Source organism: Catharus ustulatus, chromosome 17 (assembly GCF_009819885.2).
Source record: "Catharus ustulatus isolate bCatUst1 chromosome 17, bCatUst1.pri.v2, whole genome shotgun sequence".
Classification (NCBI taxonomy): Eukaryota; Metazoa; Chordata; class Aves; order Passeriformes; family Turdidae; genus Catharus; species Catharus ustulatus.
In genome coordinates, this window is record NC_046237.1 from 10916895 (window position 1) to 10944804 (window position 27910).

The following is a 27910-nucleotide window of genomic DNA, read 5'->3' on the forward strand; positions in this document are numbered from 1 at the left end:
GAAGGCATTTGTTCTATGTAGAAATTTTTGCCTATTTACATCCTTTCTTTTTAAAGAAGAAAATAAAACAGTTAATATGCCAAAACCACATAGATCAGTTGAATTACAAAAATAAAATTTTCAAGTGATGTCTTTCTAAAATAAATATCAATAGGTAAAAATGGAAAAAAATGGAAATAAATAAATACATGTATCCAAGCTGTCTTGTTAAAACACAAACAAGCATAATTCCTTACTGAAAAATAGCCATGGAATCCTGATTAAAGCAGCAAGTGTTCAGAGCATCCTTCTCCTCAGTAACAGAGGAAAAGAGCCCCAAGCAGTAAAGAACAGATTTGTAATAAAAGAAATATAAAGGACTGTGTTCCTTATAGGAAAGTATAGAACATTTCCTCCTTTGCTGATCAACAGAGGCTAAAAAACAGAGTTTCATCATATTCCCCAGATAAAATTTATTGGTATTTCCAACCAGTGGAAGGTTAACATTTTTTCTCTCATAGGATGAAAAAGAAAAGTAAAGCCCTGTCTGTGAACTTGATTGATTGTGAACACACATCTTTAGTCCCCTGATTGAGCAGAAAATTAATCCATCTTAAAAACACTGAGCTGCTCTTTCTCCCCCTCCCCAAACCGCAACTCCCATGTGCAGAACCCAGACATTTCAGTAGCAGGGTCTGCTCAGCACAGTGAGCTGGGCCAGCTCAGCCTCGGGCAGAACACTTGAACTGCTTGGGAGCACAAGCTGCACCAGTTTGGGATGGTCCAACACAAATCAATGTTTCCATGGCAGCACCTTGCATTTCAAGGGGTAGTTGGTTGCCCTGAGCTCCTGCTGGCAGGAGCCAGGCTCAGTTTGGCCGGTGTAAGTCACAGTGCTCTGGGTGACAGGAGGCAGGGTACCCTACTCCCCACACTCCTAAGGCAGTACCACTCCAGGAAATCTGTTTCTTTCTTGAAGGTTTCAGTTTTTTGTGGTCCTGTATGTCCTCTCACTTTTTAAGTTGTTTTTCTACCTATTTAAAAGGAGCAACATGCCCAGATTAACGACAGAGGTCAAGTAGGCAAAGATTAAAATGTCCACAATGCAAGCTCTAGGTTTACAATGTACTGGTCATGCATAAACCCCTACAGATCCTGGCAGGCATTTAAACATTTAGGTTGATGGAAGATCAAATTGCTAATGAACTGACTGCTGAATGGACTGTAGCCAGCTTGAAATCACTGGTAGGTTCTGCTTCTGATGTCACAACTACTGAAGTCATGTCAGTGGTCATCTACTTTAGCCCTTTTTGCTTTCAAGGAAAGATGCTGCAAGAAAAGAAAAGAACAAAAAATCTGCTTAGAAGATACACTAAAATTAGGGGAAAAAATCGACTACAATGCTTTCTATCCTTAATCACAATTTAAATTAATTTTAACACAAATATCCACACCCACCCAAGCTCTGCTTGTTACTGACAACTAGAGTAAACCCATTAAATAAAACCCACATGTACCCCAAAGTGATATTCTGGTTTGTGATAAAATAACTTCTAGTTCTTCTGTACTAGCTGCAAGCATAGGGACAATTTTCCACTGGAAGCAACTTTCCAGGTGTAAAATGCACAAAATGTATTCCCAACAATACATCTGCAAAAAGACACCAGGAGAATGTACACAAAGTACAAAATTTTAACAACTGTATTAATCCTGAAGTTGCACTGGATCTTTGGAACCTCTGTGCCCTTAAAGACCTACAAATGTGGAATGAAATATGAAAAAGAGTTCTGTAAAACTTGGAATGAGAAATAACTGACCAAGATCAAGGTGTAGAAGCACATTTTTTAACAGAGTCCTATTCAGTGGTAATTTGTTCTTAATTTGACAAAGGAATAAAACCTTTCCTTCCTAGCACAAAGATGTATCCTTTAGTAGAAAAAGGGTCTTAATATCTATAAATTAACATAAACCAGTGTGATTTTCAACAGTCTACTAATTCAAATTTTACATGTATGATTCAAAGTTCTACACAAGAGAAATATTTCTAATTTTCAAACATTTTATAAGGACACCCAAGACTTTTGGCTGATATGGATAACTGACTAGGCTGGAAGAGAGAATTTTCCTCAAACCAGCACCAACCTTGAGAGCTACCATTTATTTTAGGATGAAAGCAATGATTAGGTCATACTGCAAATGGACTTCACTTGATCAAATCAAAAGGATGGCAATGGTAAAAATTAGAATACCAACACCAGTAGTAGCACTACCCTGAAAAACACATTCCCTCAGTCAGGCAGGCAGCACATTCAAGACAAGTCCTCTTTGCTACCACCTACCTACAGGACAACCTCATCCCAAACTTCATGGAGAGGTCACAGTGGGATTTTGTGTGGGTGGGGCTGCTAAATGTAAATTATGTGTCAACTGTAAATATGTGAGTCAAAGGAATAATCACTGCAGGAACAGATTTGATACAACATTGGCTCAGCTCCTTTTTACACCACCTCTGTTGATCATCTCCCAGCAGCTGAAAGCTCAAGGCTCTGCCCCGCTGGGGTCATCACTGCCTTTGTCAAATGTCTTACAGGAGAAAGGCAGAAAATATTCAGCTACTTAGGAAGTCCATTTATAGATGGGTAATTGAGATGAATTATCCAAGATGAGCATAAAAAACCCCTCTCTCAAGTCAATCACATGAACAGATGCCAAACTGTTGGAACTGCAACCACAGAGGTGTCCTAAGGGGCTCCATGCAACACAGGATTCTCAATTTTGACAAAACTCCAAGGAAGTGAAAGAAAACAACATCAGATTCTCCAGGAAGTCAGACAGTGAAGCAGATGAATAAATTAAAAACAGATCACCTTTGTCAAAGGTCTGATACGTAAATGCATTTGATCACTCAGATTTTGGAAATATTTCATTAATGTAAAATATAAAGCTCAGTAGATATTAATGTCCCATTGAAATTTAAATACAAGCTCAACTTGGTAATCTGTACAGTATTTAAAGGCTCTGTGGCTGAACTAACACTTAGATACCATTTCAGAGCAATTCAGTTCTCAGAATGACCAGTCAATAAGTCTGGATTGACAGATTCACATGGGACAGTCAATAAAGGTTGGTGACAACTATTAAAAGATACTTATAAATAAAAGGTGTCTATCACACACAGCAATTTGCAATAAGGTTTGCACAAACAGCAGCTGTTCTTTGCCATTTTACATTTGAACAGATCAGAACTGATTTTTCTTCAGTAAACATAATTAATGCCCAAAAAAAAGGCTCAGGATTTTCACAAGCATTTGCAAAGCTTGCAAAGACTCTCCTAAAATTCTTATGCAAAGTGTGACCACTGCCTGCCTACAGTGCTGCTCAGGGAAGTGCTACCCAGTGCCTATACTGAAGTGTAGAATGGCTGAAGGCTTCATTTCCCAAAGGGATATGATGGCAAATGTAACTTTACCAGCAACTGGATCTCATTTTGTAACTCTGACATCCATTGGCTGTATAATAGGGAAAAACATTTCATGCATCAACTTATTACCCTCCTCCTTTATAGTAAAACCACTAAAATGAACAGAGCCAACTGAACTTCTGTCCCATGAGACCAGAACAAACAAACCCTCAGAAAGTTCAGATACAAGAGCTGCTGCTGCAGCAATGGTACCGTTTGGCCTTTATGCCGATTCCGTACCGTTCCTTGCTGGTAGAAGTGAGGTGCCAGCTCCAACAGCCAGGAGGATTCAACAGCTGTCACATCTCTCATGTAGTATTTAGCAGTCTGTATGACTTCATTGTACACTACCCTGGGAGAAAGGAAACAAAAATGAAAAGTGCTGTCAAGCAGTGAGGGAGAGCTGATTAACAGCATATTTAGACAGTTTCACGTACATGCTGCCAGAGGTGACACTTACAGAGTGACAAGAGAGTCTTGAAGGTGTAATTCAACCTCTTGCCTCTTTGGTCTCGGTTGGTCAGAGCTCTCCACATTAAGAAAATCTTTAGATTGCCATGAAAACAACCTCACCACACTACCAACCATATGGTGTGAGATATAGGAAAGACTGTTTCTTATAATAGGGTCAAGGGGGACTCACAGCTGATGCTTTGGGAGACAGAATATGAATTACTCTGTGATATCATAAGGGAAGATGTCCAAAGCACCAAAACCCTGCACCCACAACAAGGAGGGCACAAACCCCAGCATGACTATCCCCGGCGCCAGTCTGCAGACAAGCGAGATAAGCATCAGAGGAAGGAATCAGCTTGAACTCCTGCCAGAACATCTCCTGGAAAAGATTTAGGAACATCCAACCATGTGCACTCATCCCCACTGCAGCACAGTCAGGTTGCCAGCATGGGCAATCTATTTCTGAGGTCACCTTCAGCAGGCAAGGTCATTCTCCCCAAGGAAGTGCAAACCCTTGCACTGAAGGGGCAGCTACCAAATCCTTAAGTCACACTATCTGCCTTCTACACAGAGCTTGCAAACACCTGAGGTTTGTGGCTTCTCATTAATTGGTGTTTAGCTCTCAAAGCAAAGAGCAGAATCCAAAAATTCTCTTTGCCGAATGTGTCCTGAGACATAGCAACTAACACAACTAAAAATAAATCAGAGGAAACAAACCAGAATGAAAACATGTTCCTCTACACCTGTAGCAGAGAGAACTGAAGCCCTCAATGGTTGCCCAGGCTGCAGTAGCAGTGAAATTTAGGTTGCTAAGTTAAACTTCCTATGTGACAGGATGCTATGACACCAGGCCTTCCAAATCTCAGCAGCAGGCAGTTGAAGATTGAAAGTCCAAATGCTTCAGGTTGATCATGCTAACCTGACAGTTGGACACACATTTCTGTTTGTAATATAAGGACCTTTGACCTGCAAATGGAATGATCAGACCCCACTAACAGCAAGTACAGCCAGTTCTTTCCTCAATCTGCTGCCATAACTCTTCACATTATATGTGTAAGCCCCTTTCCCTGCAATCCATTTGCCATTTCTGCAGCACCTTGTTGACAGGACATCTCCTTAACAGGCTAAATAAATGAACCCTAGCTCTGTTTAGGTACAGAGACTATTGGAGAACAATCTGCAGTGCAAGATGTGGTGCCCACTAAACCTGGCTCTCCTTTCCAACCACTGCAGGTTTCTTTGACAGTTAAACATCACTCTATTTCCCTCTTTTATCTGGATACTCCCTACAAAATGTTGCAAAGGAAATGCCATTTGGATTCTCCCTGTGGGAACTATGACTTTCTATATCTATTCCTCACTGATGGAGAGAAGCAATTCAACTTGGATGCTGCAAATCCTTTAAAAAAATCCCCAAAGAAGAGAAAGCATCTCTAACTTACCAGCGTGGAGGTTTCTCTGCATACAGCACTGAGCTGGGGTGGATATGAAGCTCATGGTCATCACGGATAGTCCTTGAAAGCAAGATACTATTTCAGGCTGTGCCTCTCTTTATTGCTTAACATTGGTTCCTTTCAGCCCCAGTATGTTTAATAAAAGCAGGAATGAAAGGGCTGGAGTAAATTAACAACATAGGCACTTAATGAACGGGTGAAACCAGGCTTAAATGCTGGTCAAAGGAACAATCAATAATTTGATGTTCTAAAAGAGTTTTATCTATATTAAATGAAAAATAACATTTCAGGCTTTTTACTCAGTGCTCTGGGAGTGCTACAACGCTACTGTACTTTCTTAACTTAGAGCAATCTAATGACTGCTAGTAGCAGTTTCCCACTATAATAATTGTAGTTCTATTTGCCAAAGAGAAGAGATAAACCACTGAGGCAGTTTGCAAATACAGATCTTCAAATATTTAGTGTATCAACTGCCACATGCTTCCTAATTGCAAATTAGGAGAAACATCTGCTTTTTGATTAAATTAGATTTATTCATCACAGGAGCTTTCCAACCAAGCAGCAGTTGTAGTGAAACTGTATATAGTCACCTGTAAGCTCCTGTGGAGTGGAATTTAGCAGCGTTAGCAAGAATCCAGAAACTATGCACCTCAAAAACAGGATCTGGATCACCTGGAAAGAAGAATTTTTCTGTAAGATGAGTCAATAGAATGGCAAAAATCCCTAAAATACCACTTAATCATCTCAAGCAACTTTTCAGAGTGCATTAGGCTTTGACAGCAAAGGCAGGAGAGCAGACGAACCCTGCAATTCCTTTTGACTTCCATTTTCAGAGTAAAGCAAAAATTGCTGCCTAAAAAACAAATGTATTGCCACCTGTGTGTCTCCATGTAGAGTTTTCACAGTCCCCAAAGCAGCCCAGTGTGACAGCTGAGCATTGAAGGCTGATTTGTCAGAGCAGGTAGAGGACAAGTGCTAAGAACCAGTCCTGGCACCTGTGTACACACAGCACAGCTGGAAATCCCATCCCAAAACTGAACAGCACTTTGAACAAAAACAGCCTTTTAGAAAGAGGGAACAGGGTGACCTATTTATGAGTCTTTTGGAAAGTCTGTCCATTAAATAGATAATCAGTGGTTATAACTTTTGCTGGAAATCTCAACTAATGAAGATTGGACTAAAATTTAATCATACAAATAGGCTAAAGTGCTCTTCTGCAGCTATTTTAGGACAAAAAATCTGGTCTAAATTAACACTATTTGAGGCCAGGATAAAATACTCCAAAGCTTACAAGAAAAGCAGGGAACAAACTGGCAGTTTGGAAACTACCTTACTATGTATTGGACAAGAGCTTAAAAAAAAATCACCTTCACTGGACTTCTTTGGCACTTTTAAAACGGACGAGAAGTTTTTTTCAGCTGCTCTCTCACAACAGAAGCTCTCACAAGCCCTTTGTAGTTCAGAAAGTGTTCCTGACACCACTGGGAGCTCTTGCTGTGCTGTACAATGAGAAGAGAAAAAAATCTTAATGAGATACCATCAACAAAGTAAACCCAATCCCTTTCAGATAGCCTTGTTCTGTTTAATTCTGATCTCCTACAACACATTTATTGTGGTTTTCCCTGAAAATTACCTATTTACAGAGCAACTAATAAGAGTATGTACCACCAATAACTAAAAAACATGTCTCAAGTCATAAATGGCAGTAGATCAAATGCTATGGTGTATTTTCAAACATATGTGCTTCATTTCTTCATATGTGGTTGAAAGAGAAGAGCATGTCACTCCATTTAATTCTCTCCAATCATAAACATGTCTGTTTTCAACCTCAAAATGTAAACAACCTTTTCAGTGCTGTTTTCATTGGTCTTCTCTCTGCAAAGAGCTGTTTCTCCAGAAATCAGCACTCCCTCCAAGAGCCTTTGCTGTTTCTAAGAGGATTACACAGATGCAAAATGTTGAAGGCAGCATTTCAGTTGGTGCTCCCTGGGTGCTCTGTGGTTGTGGCAAAAAAGCGATGCTTAAACACTTGGGTGGTTTTACTGCTTCAACTCAGCACTGCTGCAGGGGTTTTTACTACAAAAGTGCTTTATACCAGCAAAAATATACCTACTCCCAAACAGGTGTAGCAACTTCAAAACTATTAAATAAACCTCAGCTTACAGAGCAGTAACTAAGGTTGGTGTTAGACCTCAGGATAAAAACATGAAGTCAATGAAAAACAGTGTATGATGATCAATGAGTTAATTCAACACCAGCAAAAAAAAAAGACTGCTAGATTTGAATGCAGATTATCATCAGTAAAGCATGAGAAATATTCATTTCATTGGAAATTTGAACATTTGTTTTCTCCAAGCCCCAAGAAAAATCCCTGTCTCCTTGAAAACACAGCTGTCTACCCATAAGATTACCATGCTGTACCCCAACAAAATTCTCTTCTACTCCCTGTCAGAGGAAATGTGAAGGTCTGTGGCAAATGGTGACCAGAGAGTCTTTCAATGTAGAATTATAACTTGATAGACTCAGGAAGTCCTTGGCTTTGAGTGAGAACCTCTAGTTCCTCCCATTCCTGCAATTTCACCTGAACTGACTTACTTTGACAAAGGCTTCATAAACATTCAGCATGGTCAGATGATCACCTTCCTCCACAGCAAACTTTCTGTGTTGCCTGGCCGCAGAACAAGAAATATCATTTTATAGGCAGATTGATTTTTGCTGAAATCATGTCTGATGTGTCCAATTTCCCTTCAGCCTAGTATTTCCTGGGACTGGTTAAAACTCTTACCATCTAAGGCAGCTCCTCTGGTCAACAGCAATACTTTTACTACCCCCCTACACTCAGGAGCACTTCTAAACTGAAATTAGAAAAATTAACAGACAAAGAATCTCTATTCATTTAAAATCAGGCTCCTAATTCTTGCTATCTATTAAGAATTTGCTACATCCTTTCCTGTTTTGTTCATCTCAGAAGGAAGTGGTGTGTGGGAAGGTTTTGGGGGATTTTTTTTGCAAACCTTTACACTGACCAATATTGGTTTATAACCTTTCATGTTTGTGGCCCTCAGAAGGAGGTATTTTAGCACTACTAAAGACTCCAAGGTTCCCCTGATATTTTGTTTTTTCTTTTTACCTACAACAAACAGATACCATTCCAGACCTTATTTCATTTTCCCACAAAGTTGCAGTCTGTAATATGCACCAGTAAAATACTTGCCAGAAGTCCAGAATGTGAAAACAACAAACAGAAAAAGAGAGCAACTGAACTTACAGCCTGGTTTTTTTGATTTTGGAGGGATCACAAAGATGTTTTTGAATCTGCATCATGGCAGCAATTGTCAAAATCTCTTGGGAGCAGCCAAAATTTCCTGAAGAGTAAACAAAGAAATTTTACTCAGAGTAAACAAATGGAAATCAATAAAGGAAATCTATCATTCAACTTACCCCCATAGAGAATAAAATTAAAAGAAGTAGAATATGTTTTTATAGTATTTGAAACAAAATACATAAACTCCTGGATTTTTTTAGTATAAGAGTGAATATTTTCAGTGGAAAACGTTAAGAGGCAAATGTTAAACTTACTAGGCTGTGAAAATGTCTTAGACTAATTATTTAATAGAGATTTTAACTGGTTCTTTTCACTGCAGAACACACCAAAATGAAGTATATTTGAGCTTAGCAAATGAATAGCAGTACATTACAATTAGGTGACTGTGAAGAAATTGATCTTTTTCTCCTACCTGGATTCCAGAAGCATCTTTTGCAAACATAGGATTCAAAGGAAACTCAGCTATTCTCATTCCAAGAGGCTCTGTTAATCGGCAGTGCATATCCCAACCTGCAGCACACATTAAGAAACGTAGCTGGGACACAGGCAAAACAGCACAGCAAGGCTTCCTTTGACTTAAACTGTACTAAAGAGCAGAATTACAAACTAGAATTCAGCAGATGCATCTCAGAATTGCTGAATGTATATTACACCAAGCTTAAAGGCAATCCATGATACCCATTTACTCTCCCATGGGTCACCAGAATTTTTTTTTTTCAAAAATACTTGAACACATAATTTTTTAATTTTGACTATGTTTCACTGTTGCTGTCAATAATTAAAAAAACCTGCAGTCCAAGTCAATGCCATGGCCAGAGGGGATATTAGCTGTTAGATCTCTGATCTCTTTTAAAATATTTAGTAACATCTTTGTTCATGGGGGATGTAAAGCAGATGAGAATGAAAATGGGGATAAACATGGAACAGGCAACTATTGCAGAAACAGGGAGCTCTGCTGATGGTGGGGATGTCATTTTTCTAAGCACATCTACTTAGGTCATGGAGAAAAATAATTAGAATTTAGATTATTATCTAAACAAGAGATGCACAGCTGATGAAGGTTTCTACAGTTTTAGTCTGCCTCTGAAATATCCACTCTACTGCCAGTCATGTTCCAGCTGCAGCCTTTTCCATGGAGATGGCACAGGAGGGAGGCCTGGCAGCTGGATCTGAGCAATTCTGCACATTTACCATTCCAGAGCTTTGGCTCCCTCCAGTCAAACCCCTGCAGCAAGAAGGGCCCCTGCAAAGCACCAGCCCCAGGCTAATTCTGAGCTTTATGCTGAGATTTCAGGGAAGGATTTAAATGGAAAAGCCTTGCTTTGCAAGAGGACATAGAATTTTAAAAATACAATTCACAGGGAACAACAATAAGAAAAAAAAAAGGCTGCTAAGAACTGCAGCAATGAGTAAAAATTAAAAGAGAAAACTTTAAGAGGGCCAAGTTGTATGAGGTAGGACAGAGGTAAAGCACAAGAGAAATGCTACACAAGCAGGAGTGAGTGAGAGCCCAAGAACAGGACTTTGGGGCACTGCAGATTGCATAACCACCCACAGCAAAGGACCTGAGGAAACACAACCAGGCTCTCCCATTATATAAACACACTGTTTGTCAGACTGTGTGGGGGGTAACAAAGCCACAGCTGCACTGCAGCTCTGTTTCACAGAGAAAAGCAAAACCACAAATCAGGTCAAGGAGTGAGAGCTCCTGTAACTGATGTCAGCACATCTGAATCCACAGATCCCTGCAGCCAATGTTTATTTTATTATTGATATGCTATCAACTCATGACAATGTAGTAATTCACTCACACACCCCTACACTGTCCAACAAAACCTACCAGGATTTTCACATAATGTCACAGGTGTTTTCACAGAAACAGGTACCAAAGGCAGCTTTTGTGCAATGGTGAACTAATATATTTAAACACAAAGTCACAGCACCTGCAAAAATTAAGGTATGATAGCTTTCATTTGACTAGTGCCATATGAGGAGTTTACAACCAATAGCCTTTGATAAGTTTCATCAACTGCATTCCTAAGTAGGAAAAAGGAGAAATTTCCATATATTTATGCACCACTTTCTACAGGTCCATCAAGCCAAAATCCTTTGGTTTCTGCTGCATCTTATAAATGTCAATACAATTTTGCATGATCTATATATGGGTTGTGCACAGATCTCTTAGTAGCAATAAGCTTGAATATAGCCTGCAATGGATAGTAGTTTGGAATAGGTGAAAGTTTACTTCAAATAATCCTGGAAGCAACCATTGAATCCACCATATACACAGGAAATTAAAGATCTTAGGAAAAGATACTACAAAGATTTTAATTAAATGTGTTCAGGAAAGATTATTCAAGTATCATGCCACTAAAATGTTTCAAGTAACAACCACTAGTGTGTGACAGACTGAGGGATTAGAACTATCCTCTTTTTAAAGTTAGGTAGTTATTTCTGATAGGTGACAACTCACAAACAAATCATCAACAAAGACCTGAAATAACAGTAAAAACAAAGCCACTTTTTGTCTGCTTATTTACCTCTTAAATTATGCTTAAAACAAATAAACTCCAACTGACAACTCAGACTCTCAAAAAGGCATCAAAGGAGAAGGCTGAGGAGAGACAGTCCTGATGTAATCAGTTTGCACCACTGTAAAAATAATCCTACAAACAGTGATGTGTTTTATTCAACACAGCTATCAGCCTGAGGAGCATCAGCCCTGCACGAGCTGGCACCATGCTGGCACAGCAGGGCTGACCCCAAACTCTGCCTTTCGCATGGGACTTGCAGTGCCAGTGATGAAATTCATGTTCCTACTTGCGTAAGAGGAATTTAATCCTCACTGCACCTGCAAATGCTTGGGCAGCTTCAGCTCTGCACCTTACAGAAAATCTTTGTAATAAACCACCTAAAACCTAACTTCACCTTAAACTTCAGCAGAAACTGAAGAGTGAATCTGTGTATCACACACATGCACACACATTTCTTTTCATCTGAAACACCAAATCTGTTCTGCTACAAAGCTGTGCAGCCAAGAGAATAAAAGCTCTTTGAAGTTACATGAGCAGAACACTTCTGCCAAAACATCACCCAGCTAATCAGTGAGTTTATTGAACTTTCCTCTCCATTTCCCCAAGGTGGTTTTGGCTGTGAATTCATCCTTGCAAACACGTTCCACAAGTCACTGTGAAGGTTCTTGTTCCAAGCTGGCAGAGGTTGCCAAGAACCAAGTGCCTTAAATGAAACCCTCCTTTGCCAAGATGGAACCAACCAGCACAGGGCAAAATCCTGGCCAAACAGAGTTACAGCTCCATGAGAATAAAAAACAGAGCAGACTGCCACAACTTACAGCACAGCATCTGTGAGTGGTCTAAAAACAGCCACAAACCTCTGGAAGCTTCCAAAACTTACACAATTCCTTTATGCTGCCTCATGTTTATGTTATGGAGCAAATATTGTCAACTCTGAATTAGCTACAAACAAGGAGCTGAAGTCAAACAGAGCAGAGTTTTGATTACTAGGCCTCGTGTCAAGTTTCTGTTTTGTTTAGTTTGTTGCATTCAAAAAGATTAAATAGCTGTCAAAAGAACTCAACAATATAACACTCTTCTTATAAACAAAATTAGGCAGCAGGCAGCCCACTCACCACACAAAAAGGAATTGAAAACTGTGTATAAAATATATTACTACAGTGAGATCTGAGTGCTAAAAGTATCCAACTGCAGCATAATGAAAAAACAGAATGAACAGACTTAGAATCAAAGACTATCTCAAGTTGGAAGGAATCCACCACAAAGCTCAAACCAAAGCCCCTGCTCCTCACAGAACCACCTAAACTAAACCATATACCAACAGTGTTGTTCAGACTCCACTGAATTGGAGTAAGATTAGTAACACAGAGAACAGAATTTTTAAAAAATACTCTTTTAAGTAGCTAAATAGTAGAAAAGTACTTTGAATTAGCTCTCAAGATCTGTCAGACTAATCTTTTCTTTTTGTTACAAGTTTGTGTGTGTCTGTTGACTTGTCCATAACTGGCAAGTTCAATACTAAACTAGAGCAGAGGCTTTGCAAGTAGCATGCATTTAAAAGCATGGAAAGCCAGCAAGCTGTGCACTGAAACACACACACTGCCTTGAGAAACAGAGCTCCAGTTCATCCAGGAGAAAACGTGCTGGGTTTAGGGATGATCAGGGGGTTTTATTAGTGATTGTGTCCTGTAACCACAGCTAATAGAATCAACAGTTTGACTTGCTGTGGGTTTGAACTTTGCCTCAGCTGCAGGACCAACAGCACAAACATGAGGAGCATTACACTACAGCAGGTGCAGCCTTTCAGCCACAGCCCACCCTGCATCCAGAGCAAAGAACAGACTGGAATTAATTTCAAATAATTATAATTTAATTAGCTCTTAACTTTTGCCAGTCAAGCTTTCACAATCATAGCAAGGAGGCAGTTTGAAAATATCACACTCTCTGTGGGGTTTCATGCACAGCCTCCAGGAATGAAGCTCTCTCAAATTCAGGCATCACATTTGACTGACTATGCTTAGGCAGAGTTCCAGCACTCACACAGCAAGAACACATTATAACTGCAAAGTGTTAACAGGAAAATTTACAACAGACACACTATGCTTTTCAAAGTCCCATTAAGGAACAAAGTGCAATTCTATCAGCCATGATAAATTCTGGGTTTCTATCAGCCTTGATAAATTCTGGGTTATTACAGTCAAACCTTTGCTTACAACTCCTTCTGTTTGTATCTGCAAGTGTGACATCTCATCACTGCCACAGGAACATGAAACAAAGACCACCACACCAAGTCTTAGGTATGTAACAACTTACTAACTGGATGCAGGTAAAGTTAGTGTCTAACTCCTCTACTGGTCTAATTAGTGTCCAAATTCCATTTCTATCTTCTATCACTCTGCAAGGACTGAAGGAACACAAACAGGATAGCAAGGACAAATAGCTGGTCTCCTCCCATTAAATAGCAAGGAAATACATATAAGATAGCTATAAAATACTCCTTACCCAATCTAAATAGTTAATTCTAGTTTAAACTCTATTGCTGCTGTTTGCTTGCTTACCAGTCTGAAATAACCTAAAGAAAAGAAAGCAAATCCAGAAGAGACTGAGGTACACTCTAAAAACCCACAACAAAGTTTCCACCATCACAGCTGTGTTTCTCTTTCCTTCTCAAAGCATAGTTCTCAAATGCAAATTTTATTAATGTCCATCCAATCATCAAATACAAATTACAATTTTTTTTCACAATTCCTGTAATAGAGCTACAAATCAAGTAAAGCATTAAAATCTCACCTCCTAAAGCGTACAGCAACTCTAAAGCTTGCACCATGGACTGTGCAGGGGGTGGCTGTGAAGAGAAAATGTGCATTGATTGAAGTTATCAGCACACATCATGAGTTCAGCAAAGAACATGACTTCATAGATCTTCCTCTTCTGTAAAATCCTTAACTACTTCTCTCTGCTGCAAAATGAAGAGAGAGCTCTCACATTCTTCTTCTTCATAAATCAGTGCAAAGGACTGCAGTTACAATTTTACAGAACCTCAGAGCTTGTCTTTTTAAGACTTCCTGACTTCTCAACAATTTTAACACCAAACTCTGGAATAAAACAGTTGTTTCTGAGTGGACACACACATCATTTGCACTGCTGGTTCCCAGGAACACACTTTGCTGTCTGACAGGGACAAAGCTTTCCCAACCAGCAGGCAGTGCTGAATGGCTTTGTGGGCTACCACCAATCTCTCCTGATGTCTCTTCAGCCCAAGGAAGGGTGCAGCCTTCAGAGCTGGGACTCACCGACAGGAAGGGGAACCTGAGCACGTTGTCAATGCCCAAAGCCTTGAGCTGCAGGATGACAGGGGCCAGGTTACTGCGCTGCATCTCCGGCACTGTGGACTTGGGCAGCTTCTCAAAGTCCTCCTCTGGAGGGGGAGAAAAAAACAACTCCTGTTCTATGCTGTCACCACAGAATCATAGCCATTCAATTTAAATTATCACATATGGATACTCAACAGGTGTTACAAGATGATCTAACCCAAAGATGATCTTTCTGCAATTACTGTATTTTACATTACTTTTATTTAAATAGAAATTCAATGGCTTTGGCTACAGTGCTGATTCTGTAGTTAATCCACCCACACTTCAACTTGAAATGTTATAAATTCTTCACAGAAATCTGGAAATGTTTTGTTTCTCTTCTGTTTAACATTTTTGTCAGAAAATAAAAAGTAGGTGGAATACTACAAAAAAAGCATTTTTTTAAAGAGATGGAAAAGTTCCAAAGTAGCATGCTTTCACTACAAGAACGCTATTTTTGTAACTTAAACAAATGGAGTTTTAAAATATATATTTAAAATAAAGATTAAGGATGGAAAAACAATTTATTTAACAATGCCTTTTTAAAATCACGTTCACTATAAAGTCCAAGTCTGGAAAAATACCCTGTAAGGATAAACCTCTATAACCTTCCACTAACCAACTGTTCTGCAATTTTAAAAAAGGCACATTCTACATTATTTTCACCCAAATTATTTTAATTTCTACAGAATCTTTACTATCTCAAACCTTCCCTAAGACAAAGTGCTGTTTCTCTATTGTTGTTCACTCTCTGCACTGTTGTGCACTTCTTTTCTTTTTTTGTTTTCCTCCTTTAAAACACTTTTTAAAGCATTCCCTAAACCAGTTCTTGAGCACACAAAAATATCTTCAGTGTAGTCATGGTTTCTCCAGTAAAACACTCACAAAGCACATAAACTTGGGTATTGTGTAGCACATATTGTCTCCTGATTCTTACTGGATACATATAATCATGGCTTGGTTTAATGTGGCAACTGCTGGCAAGGACATGCACACTTTAAAGGAAAATGCTTCATCTCCACCATCTCAGAGCTGCAGTAAAACTAGAGGGGATCTCAAGCCCATCAGCAATGGGAGTGTTCACTGCAAAGCCTTTTCTCATCAAGCTGCTGAGAACAGACACTTAGATTGCAGCTCTCTGGACAGGGCGTGGTAGCCAACGGATTTATTTAAAACAGCAATTCTTGTGCACTGCCAGGGTCATTGATTCAAGGGAAGAATTTGGGGTTGGCAGCTATTCCTAGGAAAAAAAAAAGAGACACAAAGCTTCTCTGAGTTATCTAAGGATTTCTAGAGCCTTTTTGTTAAATGCAAGTCTATGAAGACTTCAGTCAGAGCAGAGAGAACCACTGGTAAGTATTACACACTGACACTACTCAGAAACCAAAATCTTAAAGTACAAACTTCTTAATAAGCTCACCACTTTAAGAGCTGCATTAACATTTCATGTTTGCAACTGCTGACTCTGCCCAATTCCACAAAAAGATTCAGTTTCTAACGCCTAGCACAAAAGAACGAGCTATTTCTAAACAAGCCAGAGGAACAACAAAGGGCAATTTTGTGCTTTCAATGACTGAGCACACACAGCTTTTCTCCTTCCTCTGCCACTGCAATGGAGCACAGTGGCCAGCACTGAGGGGGCAGCAGGGCAGTTGCTGACCTGTGTAGAGGCGGTAGCACTTCCCGGAGCGGTTGCGGCCGGCGCGCCCTGCCCGCTGGTTGGCCGAGGCCTTGGACACCGGCACCACCACCAGGCACTCGATGGCCGTCTTGGGGTTGTAGGCACGCAGCTTCACAAAGCCACAGTCGATCACAAACACGATGCCCTGCACTGTGATGGAGGTCTCTGCAATGTTGGTGGCAACGATCACCTGCAGGCACAGGCACAGAGAGGGTCCTGTGAGCTCCCCAGCCTCAAAGACCCCATCAGCCACACCCCAGTGAGACATCTCAGCCATGACAGGCACAGGGACATGCTTGAAACACTAATCTCAGAGAAATTAGGATTTTAGTTACAAGTTAGAAGAAACTGGGCTTGAGATAGTTACCTGAAACTTAAATAATTGATTGCCTGTCCATTTATGTTTGCTTAGCTGCGCTTGCAATGGGAAAGGATGAAACTGGTAGGTAGGTCCAAAGAACACAAACAATTGCAACCAGAAACTCATTCTTTGCAAAATGGAGCTGCCCCAAAAGCCATTTGTATTGTCATTGATAGAAAAGGTCAGGGTGAGGAAGACTCGCCTTACTTCCTCCTTTTAAGGACCCCTCCCCACACAAACGATCCCAGACTTAATTCAAGAAGCCAACCACGCTGTAATTGCCATTCCATTAATTACCATGGGAAGCAGGGATGGGAGGGGCTGGTGTTATGAAATGTATTTGTTTGAACCTTTTGTCAATTAATAGACTCTGTGCTCATCTGTGATTTTGCAGTGTGTATTAGGGGGTTACCTGACACTGTTGCCCACTCTGAATAAATATTCACTTTTTAAATTGTTAGAGAGTCTTTTGTCTGTCACAGCTGGGCGTCAGTATTAGACCAGTACTCATATTTTGGTAAATCAAGGCTCAGGACCACTAAAAGATACACTACAAGCAGCAGAAGGAGCTGTCAACTTGAAATAAGCCTGATTTGCACAGCAGTTCTCACAGCTTCACAATCACATTCTTATTCAAATTTATTCTCTCTTCATAAAAGAAGAGTTTGGCAGTGTTTGCAGAAAAATCATTGGCAGTGTTTGCAGAGAAAAAGATTAACTGACTTCTTATGTACCAAACTAAGAATATTTTCTTTCTGCTTCCCAATTACACTGAACTATTCTTTGTACACTGGAATGAGGTGGGGGATAGGAGGGGAACAGAGTTGATAAACAGTTCCACATTCAGCATTCCTGCAGGGATTCACTTATATATGTATGTCCTAAAATATTAAAAAATAATTATTCCCAGACAACAGTAGGAAATCTAATGCTTATTTCACCTGAAATTAAAAAGAAAATTTTGAAAGTTAATTGACTGATGTCATATCCCAGAGAGAAGTATTTATATTAAATGTTCTTCAATGCCAGATGAACAATTTCACTTGTCACTCCAGTAGGTACAAGAATTACAAGTCACCTTGGTGTAGTTTTGTCAGCTTATTTCAGCCCCAACACAGGCTCTGCATAAGCAGAAAGCACTAATCACATCCAATATATACTCTCTGACATTAAATGTCTAAACAAGACTTGCAGAAGTCAAAACAAAGTTTTCTTCCCACTAAAATCAAGTAAGTTGGAACTTGTTCCTAGATGAAATATGGCACTTACCCACTCTGTCACTAATTTTTCCACTACTGGTGGAAAACAGCCATGGACTTTTAGATCACAGAAAGAAAGAAAAAGGTAAAAGTAGAGGAGTAAGAAGCTGCAACTGAATGAAGCAAATACAAAGCTGTATGGAGACACTTAAAAATTGCAGAGTTGATGAGGCAGAGAGGAGATCTGGAACTAACATGCCCAGGAATGATCAAAGATGAAAAGGGAAACCAGGGAACACATTCTTGGTTCCCAGTTTGAAAGCTGACAGGCACTGATGGGAGATGCAGAAAGCCTCCCTCAAAGCAGCATTTGCAACAGTCCCATGATGTGAACTGATAAATACAGCCTGTGTGCTGCAGACAGCCTTCTGGGTGGTGGGAATTGAGACACACACAAGAGCTCACCTTCCTGACAGTGTGAGGGACTCTCTCAAAGACCTTCAGCTGCTCAGGAGAAGGCAGCCCAGCATACATGGGGAGAACACGGAGGTGCTTCTTCATCCCGGTGCGCGCGAGGGCCCGAGCCTGTTCTATGAGCATGGAAACCACAGTCTCCACTTCCTCCTGCAGCCAGGCAGCACAGGGCACACAGTGAGATGAGACATGCTGCATTTTAACAGCACATTTCTGTCACCCAGATACAAAAACTGCACCAAATAATAATACCACTGCAATTGTCCAAACCAGGACTTTGACTAGCTCCCTCCATGTTGCAATACTCTTAAGATAAATTGCAATTATTAATAAATAAAGCTTTATATACATGCTTGTGTTCACTGTTATTTGACTCAATGTCATACCATAAACACATGAGTAAAATCACAGGGGAAGAAGGTTAATTTTACTGTCTATCTCAACTGGTGAGAGCAAAATGGGAGGTGAAAATACTTTGGCAGAATGCTGTGGGTCTGGATCAGAAATGGCACAGGAACAGCACTCACACTTCTTGCTCAACTTCATGTTTAATCTCAGCTGTGGCACCTCCAGAAAAGAAAATGTTCAAGCATTGCTCACCAAATCCCAAATCATTATTCCAAAGTTAAATCAATAAAGGCATAAAGAATTGCTTTTGAAAATATGCAAGATGTTATTGAAGCTCTTCAAGGTAGCTCCTCACTGGAGAAATGAGTTTGCTCTTCCCAGCTGCAAAGTGAGCTGACAAGCATAAATAAACAGAAGAGACCAGTACATTTTGATCTCACGGCAATTTGTTTTTCTGTCAAACACTTCAGATGCTAAGCCTAACAAATGGAAATTCCATTTGCCTTAACTATTAATGATGACTCATTGTCAATTTAACAGCTGAGTATGTGTGACTTGCACCAGCAAACCACACAATATTCCACTCACTAACAAGGCTGAGAAAATAAAGCATTAAATGACAAAAACTACCATCCATTACTAGCTTTGATAAATTCAGGCTGTCTTCACCTCTTTGGGACTGGCCTCATTTTGCTCCCACCAATTCAGAAATATTTGTCATCTTCACTGAGAATAAAATAAGCACAACTAATGAAAGCCTCAGGAGACTGAGGTAGCATTGCAAAGCTCACAATACAGCACTGTAAAGCAAAAAAAAAAATGCTTATGTCTATACCTGTCCAGTTAAAAATGCCAGTATATCACCATCATTCTCCATCTGGTGAATTTTCATGGTGGTTTCCACAGTTGATTTTACATAGTCAGGAACAGGGCTATGAGGAGAGAAAACAGCAAGACATGAGCAGAAAAATAGGTACAGACTCGTCCCCTCCAGCAGCTCTGGGACACCAGAGCTGTAACCTAGACAAAATGACACACAGTTGCACAGTCTCACTAGTTCCCAGAGCAGACAGGAACACACCTCTGGAGGTAGAAGATGTCCACTGGAAACGTCCTCCCCTCGACAGTAAGGATCACACTGGTGTCTTTGCTGGGGTCACCAGTATCGTTTTGATTAAAGAAATCCCTGAATTTCTGCATTAAAATAAAAATAAACACTTTCAGTTTGACATTTCAAAGAATGGAGAAAATCCCTAACAACAAAAAGAACTTAAACTGCTACTACTTGGATGTTTACTTCATCAATTTGACAGTGCTGATTAAAAAATGTGAAAGTTTGATTTTGTTGCCTTCTGTCTGGGGTTCAGGCATTTAGCACAAGTACTGTTGCATGTTTATTAATTAGAGAAGTAAAAATTGGAAAGGGAAGTAAAATTAATTATATCAGCTGATACAGTTGGAAAAAGAAGATAAAGAAACTTGTAACTGGATCTATCACATTAGCAAAGTCAAAGCTAAGGAGAACTTTGAAATAATTGATGCAAAATGGTTTGTGTTTGCCTGCATATTCTCCCCATTTTTGAATAAGCAAGTAAATTTTACAGCCCTTACTGAACACCAAGATCTCACTTTGCAAAAGCAGAGTTAGGGATGATTTATGGAAGTTTTTGATTTATGCATTGTGAGACACCTTCGTAAATTTAGATTTATTGTCATTAAGTATTTTCAATCAATAAAAGAAAAAAACAGAACTTAAGAACCCATATAATTCATCTCAACTTTTATGAGCATTGTAGAGATAACCATCAACTCTCTGTATTAAAAAAATGTTTACATAGTCACAGCAATCATTTTGCTCACATTAACTCCTTTCAGATTAACTGTCATCTATTTGAAATGTGGTTTCTGGCAGTTCAAATTTTGCATTGCAATGTACAGAACATACAGCAGTGCAAACTACCAAAGCACAGCACAACACTCATGGTATATGGTACTTGTCACCAAAGGAAATCTTTAGTGCCACATGGAAGCTCTCGCCACCACATCTTATTAAGGACAGAACAGTTAGGAAAAGTGGAGAAGAGGAATGAACATCATACAGGAGATGGAATAGCTGCCACATGAGGAAAGACTGAAAAGCTGTGCTTGGGAGCACAAGGTTGAGAAGACATAGCTGAGATTTATGAATCAAAGGTGACAAAGTAAATATAAAACTGGTTTTGAGGGTTTTTTTTTAAAAAACACAAATCCCCAGTACAAGAACTGGGAGATCTTGATCTAACTAAAAGGTTTGAAAGAATTCGACCATGTATGCTATTATATAGCTAGTGGTAAACTCCTGAAAATCACTTATGGTCCTGGAGACTTGCAGATTCAAAGACAAATTAACAAACAGCAGGTCCATAACACATAGTGGAGGGAAGCAGCAGGAAGGTGCTGACTAATATCTGTACTACAACTGCTGCAGATGCTGAGGCAGCTCTAACAGAACAGACCCACAGCAGGTGCCCAGGCTCACGTGCTCTCCCTAAACAGCACCTCCTGTTGCTGCTGCTACAAGCAGAACACAGGGCAGGGTGAAACACTGCTCAGCTCTGAGAGCTCCTCTTCTGCTCCTGCTCAAAATTCAATTAATATGTTTTCAATAAGTTTACATAAGTGTCTACAGGCCACGAGTCAATCAGGGATCTAGTAAGATCTCACTGAAATTAAATCTATTCATTTATCACCTATTTTTACTTGCCTATAGTTGCCTCAGATTATATCTATCAGCAAAACTGAGCTAAATCAATGCCTCTTAATAAATTAAGCCAAGGAACATATTTTTATAAAGAATACAAATAAGGAGAAAAAAATATCAATATATAAAAAGCAGATGCACATCTAAATTCACATCCAAAACAGTTTGCTAACAGAGCATGAAAACCAAGCAGAGCAACTGAACTACAGCAGATTCTTCCTGCACCACTCCAGCAGCAGCAATGCTTCACAAGCAGCACAGAGGAAAGCTGTACATAAACAGCAGTGGATCTGCCACCTAATGTCACCTCATTTCAACCCAAAGCTGAGCTGTACCTCTGCATCCAAAGTGGCTGAAGCCACAATCAGGCGAAGATCCCCACGCTTCTTCTGAACCTGGGAGAGAGACCAACAACAATCAGAGTTAAAACTGTTCTCTGAAACACAGGACTAGACCAAGAGTTAGAGAATCCAGATTACCAGAAACCTGTAAAACTACTTTAAACTACAAGACAGATGCTGAATGAAGCAGCCACATCACCCCACAGATCTAAGAACCCGATGACTGTTTGGAGTTTTATGTATTTATTTTTAAGGGCATTCAGTCAGTTATTTTAATCTACTCTTAATTTCTGGTGGCAGTCAGATCTTTAGTAGGTTGAAAGTCAGCAACAAGCCCCTATCAGACCACTTCACATGATCATCAGCAGCAGAATCAACAGTGTATTTGTACTATCAGCTAAGGAGAGATTTCAGCATTAGGGGGAAGAAAGAGAGATCCTGAATGCCAGATGACCAAAGTAAATAGCTGGATATGTACAATGGCTGCAGGATAAATGAGGAACCAGTAATCACATTTCCTAAATGAGGAAGAAGCAATCACATTCCCTCAATTACCAGCCATCAGGATCAGAGGTTGAATGAAAAGGGATGAAATTAAAACAGCTACAGAGACCCGTATTAAGATGACCAAATTAAAATTCCAGAATTACAGTGAATTAAAAAAGAATTACCTTTTTTAGTAAGCCAATGGCTATGTCTGTATAAAGAGTCCTTTCATGAGCTTCATCCAGCATGAGGACACTGTGAAAAAGGCAGGAAGGTAAGGTTTCAGAAATTACCTGACTGACACTAGAATCAGTATCTCCCTGTCTTCTAGAAACACCATTATTTGCAATCTGCTGCTGGACTATTACTGTTCACAGCCAGACTTGGGGAAGTTACAAAAACTTGCAGCAATGGAACAGGGAGAAAAATGTATTTGACATCACCTAGGACATAGACACTGTTCTCTATTCAGGCTAGTTTTTGGAAAGGGGTAGAAGAAACAAGTCTATGTTTACAGTACTGCACGGGTTTTCTGGTTATTAGAAAAGCCTGTTTGTTGTTGATTTTTTTATTAGTATAAGGAAGAAAAAATAATTTAAATTAGGAAATTAAATAATTCCAACTCCATAAGGCCCCTTAGCTTTTGTCTCAAAACTAGAGCATCAAATCCTGTTGCTTTTGGTGTTGCAATGATCAACTAACAATATGTTGTTGCTAACAACAATGCTGTTTTTACAGCATAAAGAAGTCAGACTTCTACAATAATTCTCACTTTATTGGTACTTAATTTATAATAGCCACTAAAATTTATAAAAAACTATCATAATAGCTTGAAAAAAGCAGTTTTTATCAAATTGCACTTCAGCAAGCACTCATTCTGTTTTCTTACCTGTATCTTGTTAATAAAGGATCGGCCATCATTTCCCTACCAGCATACCATCAGTTAGAAACTAAAAAGGAATGCAAAAAAAAAAAAAAATCCTTATCATATAGTCTCAGCTAACTGTGATTTTTAAAGACGATTTTCTAGGCTTTTGCCTGAATGTTTCCTTGCCTTTAATTTATGATCTATCAAATTAGACTGTGACTGCAACTGTGGTCTTGAACGAAGCAAGAATTGCTGGTAAAACCCTCAAAATTTCCAACTCTAAATGAATAATAATCATGCTTTAAAAAAAAATAAATCAGCTCTATTTAATGAACAACCATCTCGATTTCTTTCACTGTAAAGGAACACCAGCCTCTGAAAAAAATCACAAAGCAAATTGTCTCATTCATCATCAGTGCTATTTCAGCACAACTAAAGCAAATCCTCTTCTGCAGAAACACAAGCAACACTAACATTGCTCACAGCACTGAAGAACAGCTGCAAAGTTGCTATTTAATCCACCAAATTATCTCTCAGCCTGCTCATCTTGGGTTTTATCTGTGCTTTTAATCAAAATCTATTTTTAGGGGAGGATACTTTTAATCTGTGATTCACTGCAGCTTTCCCTATGACTATGAGTGACACAGGTCACACCAGTACTGCACCAACAGTTGGCCATGCCTTGAAATTGTCCTCTACTTTGAAAATGGTGCTTTGTCAGACTATCAGAATAGAACAGGTACTCATTTTATTAAGGTTTGGATTGCCACAGCCATTCAAGCACAATTTTGGGGTACCCACTTGGGAAACTGAAGTGTTACCTATTCTCTTGACTGGCCATCACAAGGTTCTCATTAATTTTGCAAAATACTTAGAGTTTCAACTAATCCCTTCAGAGTAACCACACACTGTTCATGTCTCACCTTAATTCTTGTAGCCTGTGGGTCTGTGCAGTCGTCAAACCGGATACAATATCCAACCTCATGTCCCAGCACTGCACCTCTTTCATCAGCAACTCGGCCTGCAACCTGAGAAATGACATCCTCACAAGCAAGAAACAGCTCAGCACACCTCAGCCTTGTGTCATTACAAACTACAAAGATATCTACAGGTACAGTAAAGCTCCACAACACATAAACTAGTCCCTGTAGAATTCCAACAAGTTACTGTCAGTCATTTGAGTGACACTCTAACCCATACATACATGCAGGGAATTAATTATTGCAATCTTATCATCCAATCATTTTCAGCCCAAGAATTCAGGATAATTGTCAGTCTGGGTAATGCAAGCAGAAGTTCAGGAGTTTCTAAACTATGCCTTATATCTTTGCAACTATCTATCTTTATTTCTAACAACCCCCATGCTCTGGATGGGAGAGCAGATAAGTCACATATTAAAATATCATTTTCAGTTCAAGACAAAGCAATAAATCATCAGTTATTTCTCATCTCCTGTAACAGCCACAGTACAGGCAGTCTGCAACAGCAGTCTCAAAGAAAAACCCTGCTGTGTCCATGTACTAAGCCTGAATGGAATCATCTTTCTATTTTAGGCCTTAAAATGATGCAGTAAGACATGAAAGGGAAAAGAGAAGCGAGTTTGCTGTGAGAAATCATTGCAGCACTCACAACATCTCCTATAGAACTTGTGCTCTGTCAGCTAGATGCCCTATGAAGGAGAAAAAGGAGGACACTGCAGGCAGACTGCCCAAAGCACAAGATGCAGAGCACTGCTAGAGATTGTTGCCTTAACCAGGCTGGATGTGGTCAAAGAACACTGGATCCTACAGTATTCACTGAGTAGATGCTGGTATGTTGTAGATACTATTTACTATGTTACAGAGAACAGGCAAAATGGGGTTATAAAATGCACCTCAGTTCTCTGTAAAAAGAATGCTGCAGCAGAAACTTCACCCAAGTCAGTGCCTGGCAGCAGTTGTGAAGACAAAGGAGCACTGGATGCTTTCTGTGCATGCTGCTACCAGAGAGAAGTGGTTGACCTCAGCATCTCCTTTTCTTCCTGACAACACATCCAAGTAATGTTATGCTCTCCAATATATAATATGTACATGCAAAAATTTCTCACAATAAAACTGTTTCTTCTTCTGCCTGACATTTTTACAAGGGAAAACCAAAAAACTCACACCCCATAACAACAAAAAAACACAAAAAAATATTAAAACCTACTTATGAATTGCTAAAAAAAGAGATACACAGCCTCTTGTCTCTTCCACTAGCTGCATAACTATATGCAAATTTACATCACTGTTTCACCTTGTGAAAGAAGTTGAGGGTCACACAAGCACAGTGCTAGTCCTGAGTCAATCACAGCTCAGCCCTAACTTCCGTACACAGTTCTGCTGACATCAGTCAGTTTTACTTCAAAGCTTCTACATCTGCAGTTCTGGAATGCTGGCACGTTTGGCCACTAATGAGCTTGAATTCAGTGTGTAACACCAGCAGCTCTTAGAGAAAGATAAGCAGAAACATGCATTCATTCAGGAGCTCATGCAGATTCCTGCTACTCAGCAAAAGCTGCTGATAAACTGGAGGTTATAATGCAAACAGGAAGATGGGACACTCACTGAAACAGCAGCGACCGACGAGGCTGTGTCACCCCAACAACTCTTCCTTCAGCTGTCCAGCCAGCTTCTGCCAGGTACTGCAAACAATAGTGGGGGAAAGACAGACACTGGTCATGCTGTGGCTATCCTCACACTTTGTGTTTTCCCTGGTTCTGCTCAATATTCTGTGTAAAATCCCCTGAGGACTCCCTAATTTTACCAATCTAAACAGATACCTGTGGAATCTGTGTTGATTTCCCACATCCTGTTTCCCCAATAATCACCAGAGTCTGGTAGTTCTCCACTAGGTAAAGTATGTGATTTCTCAGCTGAAAGAGAAGATGACATTTAAACATTAAAAAAATCTGTACAAAAATAAAAAATCAATTAAAATTACAATATTTACATATCTGGCAGACACAGTAACTTCTTGTTACATGGAGTTCACTGCCAAAAGCTAAACAGTTCTTTAAAATCTATAAATTACATGTACAGCATATAGTAAGTAACATACATCAACAAAGCCTCTAGAAATGTCATTTACAGCTGTCAAACAGGACAATAAATTCCAAATAGAGAAAAAAAGTCATAAAATTATTATGTTAAAGTGATTTTTAATTGCTCTTTCAAAAAAAAAAAAAAACAAGCCACAAGAACCAGACATCATACAACACATTTAATATACCAAAAAGAACTTCTGTACCTTAAAAACAGGCAGCTTTTGCCTTTGCTGTTCAATGGAGAGGGAAGCATAAGGGTTGTAGATGACGGTGACAGCGCTGCTCTCAGCAGGGCTCTGCCTCTCCTCTGAGACACTGACACCAGGACCCTCTGAGCCTACAGAACAGGAGTGAATTTTAACTGGAACAACACACTTCTGCCTGGTGTATCACAATACAGCCAAAATAAATGGGTTTCATACAAAAAGCAATCATGGGTGGCAGCATATTAAAACAAACAAATTTTCTGTGAAAGCAATTGAAGTATTACCTAACAATACACAACACGCCCCTGCTTCAGCCCTGAACCTACCTCACAAACTGAAACTTGACTTATTCCTGCTGCAAATTATCACAAAACTACTGACAACTGAAACTGTGGAATTACACAAGGAACTAGAAACGAAAACTCAATAACAGAATTTATCATCTCCAGCTGCAGATTCAAACAGGAAAGTCTGAGAGCAAAGAGAAAGATTCCGTAGGATTTCCTTGCTTGCACTTCTCCCACTATTAAAAGTCCTTTTCAGAACTGCCAAGCAGTTCCACCACAAATCAACAATTACTATGATTGTTTCCAAGGTGCTTCTCCACTGAGCTGCTCTCCATGGTGTTAACCATGGCTATTCCCACCCATGGCCAGGATTTTGCTCCTCCTCAGAACACCTTGGGATTCCCCTGCGCACTTCATACCCCTGGAGACCCCGCAAAGGGCAACACAGCCACCCCACAAACCAGCCACTCCATGCCCTGCCCTGCCCTGCCATCCCACCCTGGGCAGCACCCAGCTGGAGCCACAAACACCCCCTGGGCTTTGGCAGAGAGGGGACAGCCATTTCCCCACTGTCCTCATAGAATCATCACGGTTAGGAAAGACCTTCAAGATCATCCAGCCCAACCTTCAACCCTGCACCACCACTGTATAATCCCTAAACCACAGCACTCAGCACCAGATTCAGACGCCTCTTGAAAGCCCTCAGGGATGGTGTGATCCACCACCTCCCTGGGCAAATTATTCCAATGCCTGACCACTCCAACAATGAAATAAGAAATTATAACAGCTAATCGGAACCTCCCGTGTCTCAGGTTAAGGCCATTTCCCCCCGGCTCTCTGACAGCAGACACCGCAGAAGAGACCGGCTCCCACCTCAGCACAGCCTCCCGGCAGGAGCTGTAGGGAGCGACGAGGTCACCCCTAAGCCTCTTCTTCTGACACTCAGCACACCCAGCTCCTCCCGGCGCTCCTCATAAGCCATGTTCTCGAATCCCTTCAGAGCCTTGCTGCCCTCCACTGTAAATGCTCCAGCGACCCCAAAGAGCCGAGGGGGCAGCGCCGCTGGCTTTCGCCGCACCCCTCACCACGGCGAGGCAGGTCGGAGCTCTGTCCCCACACCCCTCACCACGGCCAGCAGGGCTGCATTCCCCGCAGCCCTCACCGCGGCGGGGCTCCATGCCCACACCCGCACATCCCGCACCCCCCACACCCCTCACCCGGCTTCCAAAACTTCACCGGCCCCACGGGCGCCGCCATCTTGGGGTGAGAGGGCGGCCGGAAGCGGCGCCCACGT

General features: G+C 40.3%; 1 protein-coding gene across 1 annotated transcript; it reads right to left on the minus strand.

Annotated features, from left to right (window-relative positions):
- Positions 1 to 816: 816 nt before the first annotated feature.
- On the minus strand, positions 817 to 27910 carry LOC117004498 (probable ATP-dependent RNA helicase DHX35). The gene is given in 26 exon segments (XM_033075279.1): positions 817 to 1308; positions 3680 to 3791; positions 5338 to 5409; positions 5940 to 6021; positions 6717 to 6741; positions 6744 to 6848; positions 7945 to 8017; positions 8614 to 8657; positions 8659 to 8729; positions 9104 to 9184; positions 13999 to 14053; positions 14502 to 14626; positions 16222 to 16432; positions 18268 to 18426; positions 19460 to 19556; positions 19706 to 19818; positions 21700 to 21759; positions 22377 to 22446; positions 23081 to 23120; positions 23123 to 23141; positions 23983 to 24087; positions 25645 to 25656; positions 25659 to 25721; positions 25860 to 25952; positions 26327 to 26460; positions 27834 to 27910. Coding segments are annotated over 26 exon segments (2106 nt in total). The 5' UTR covers positions 27874 to 27910; the 3' UTR covers positions 817 to 1263.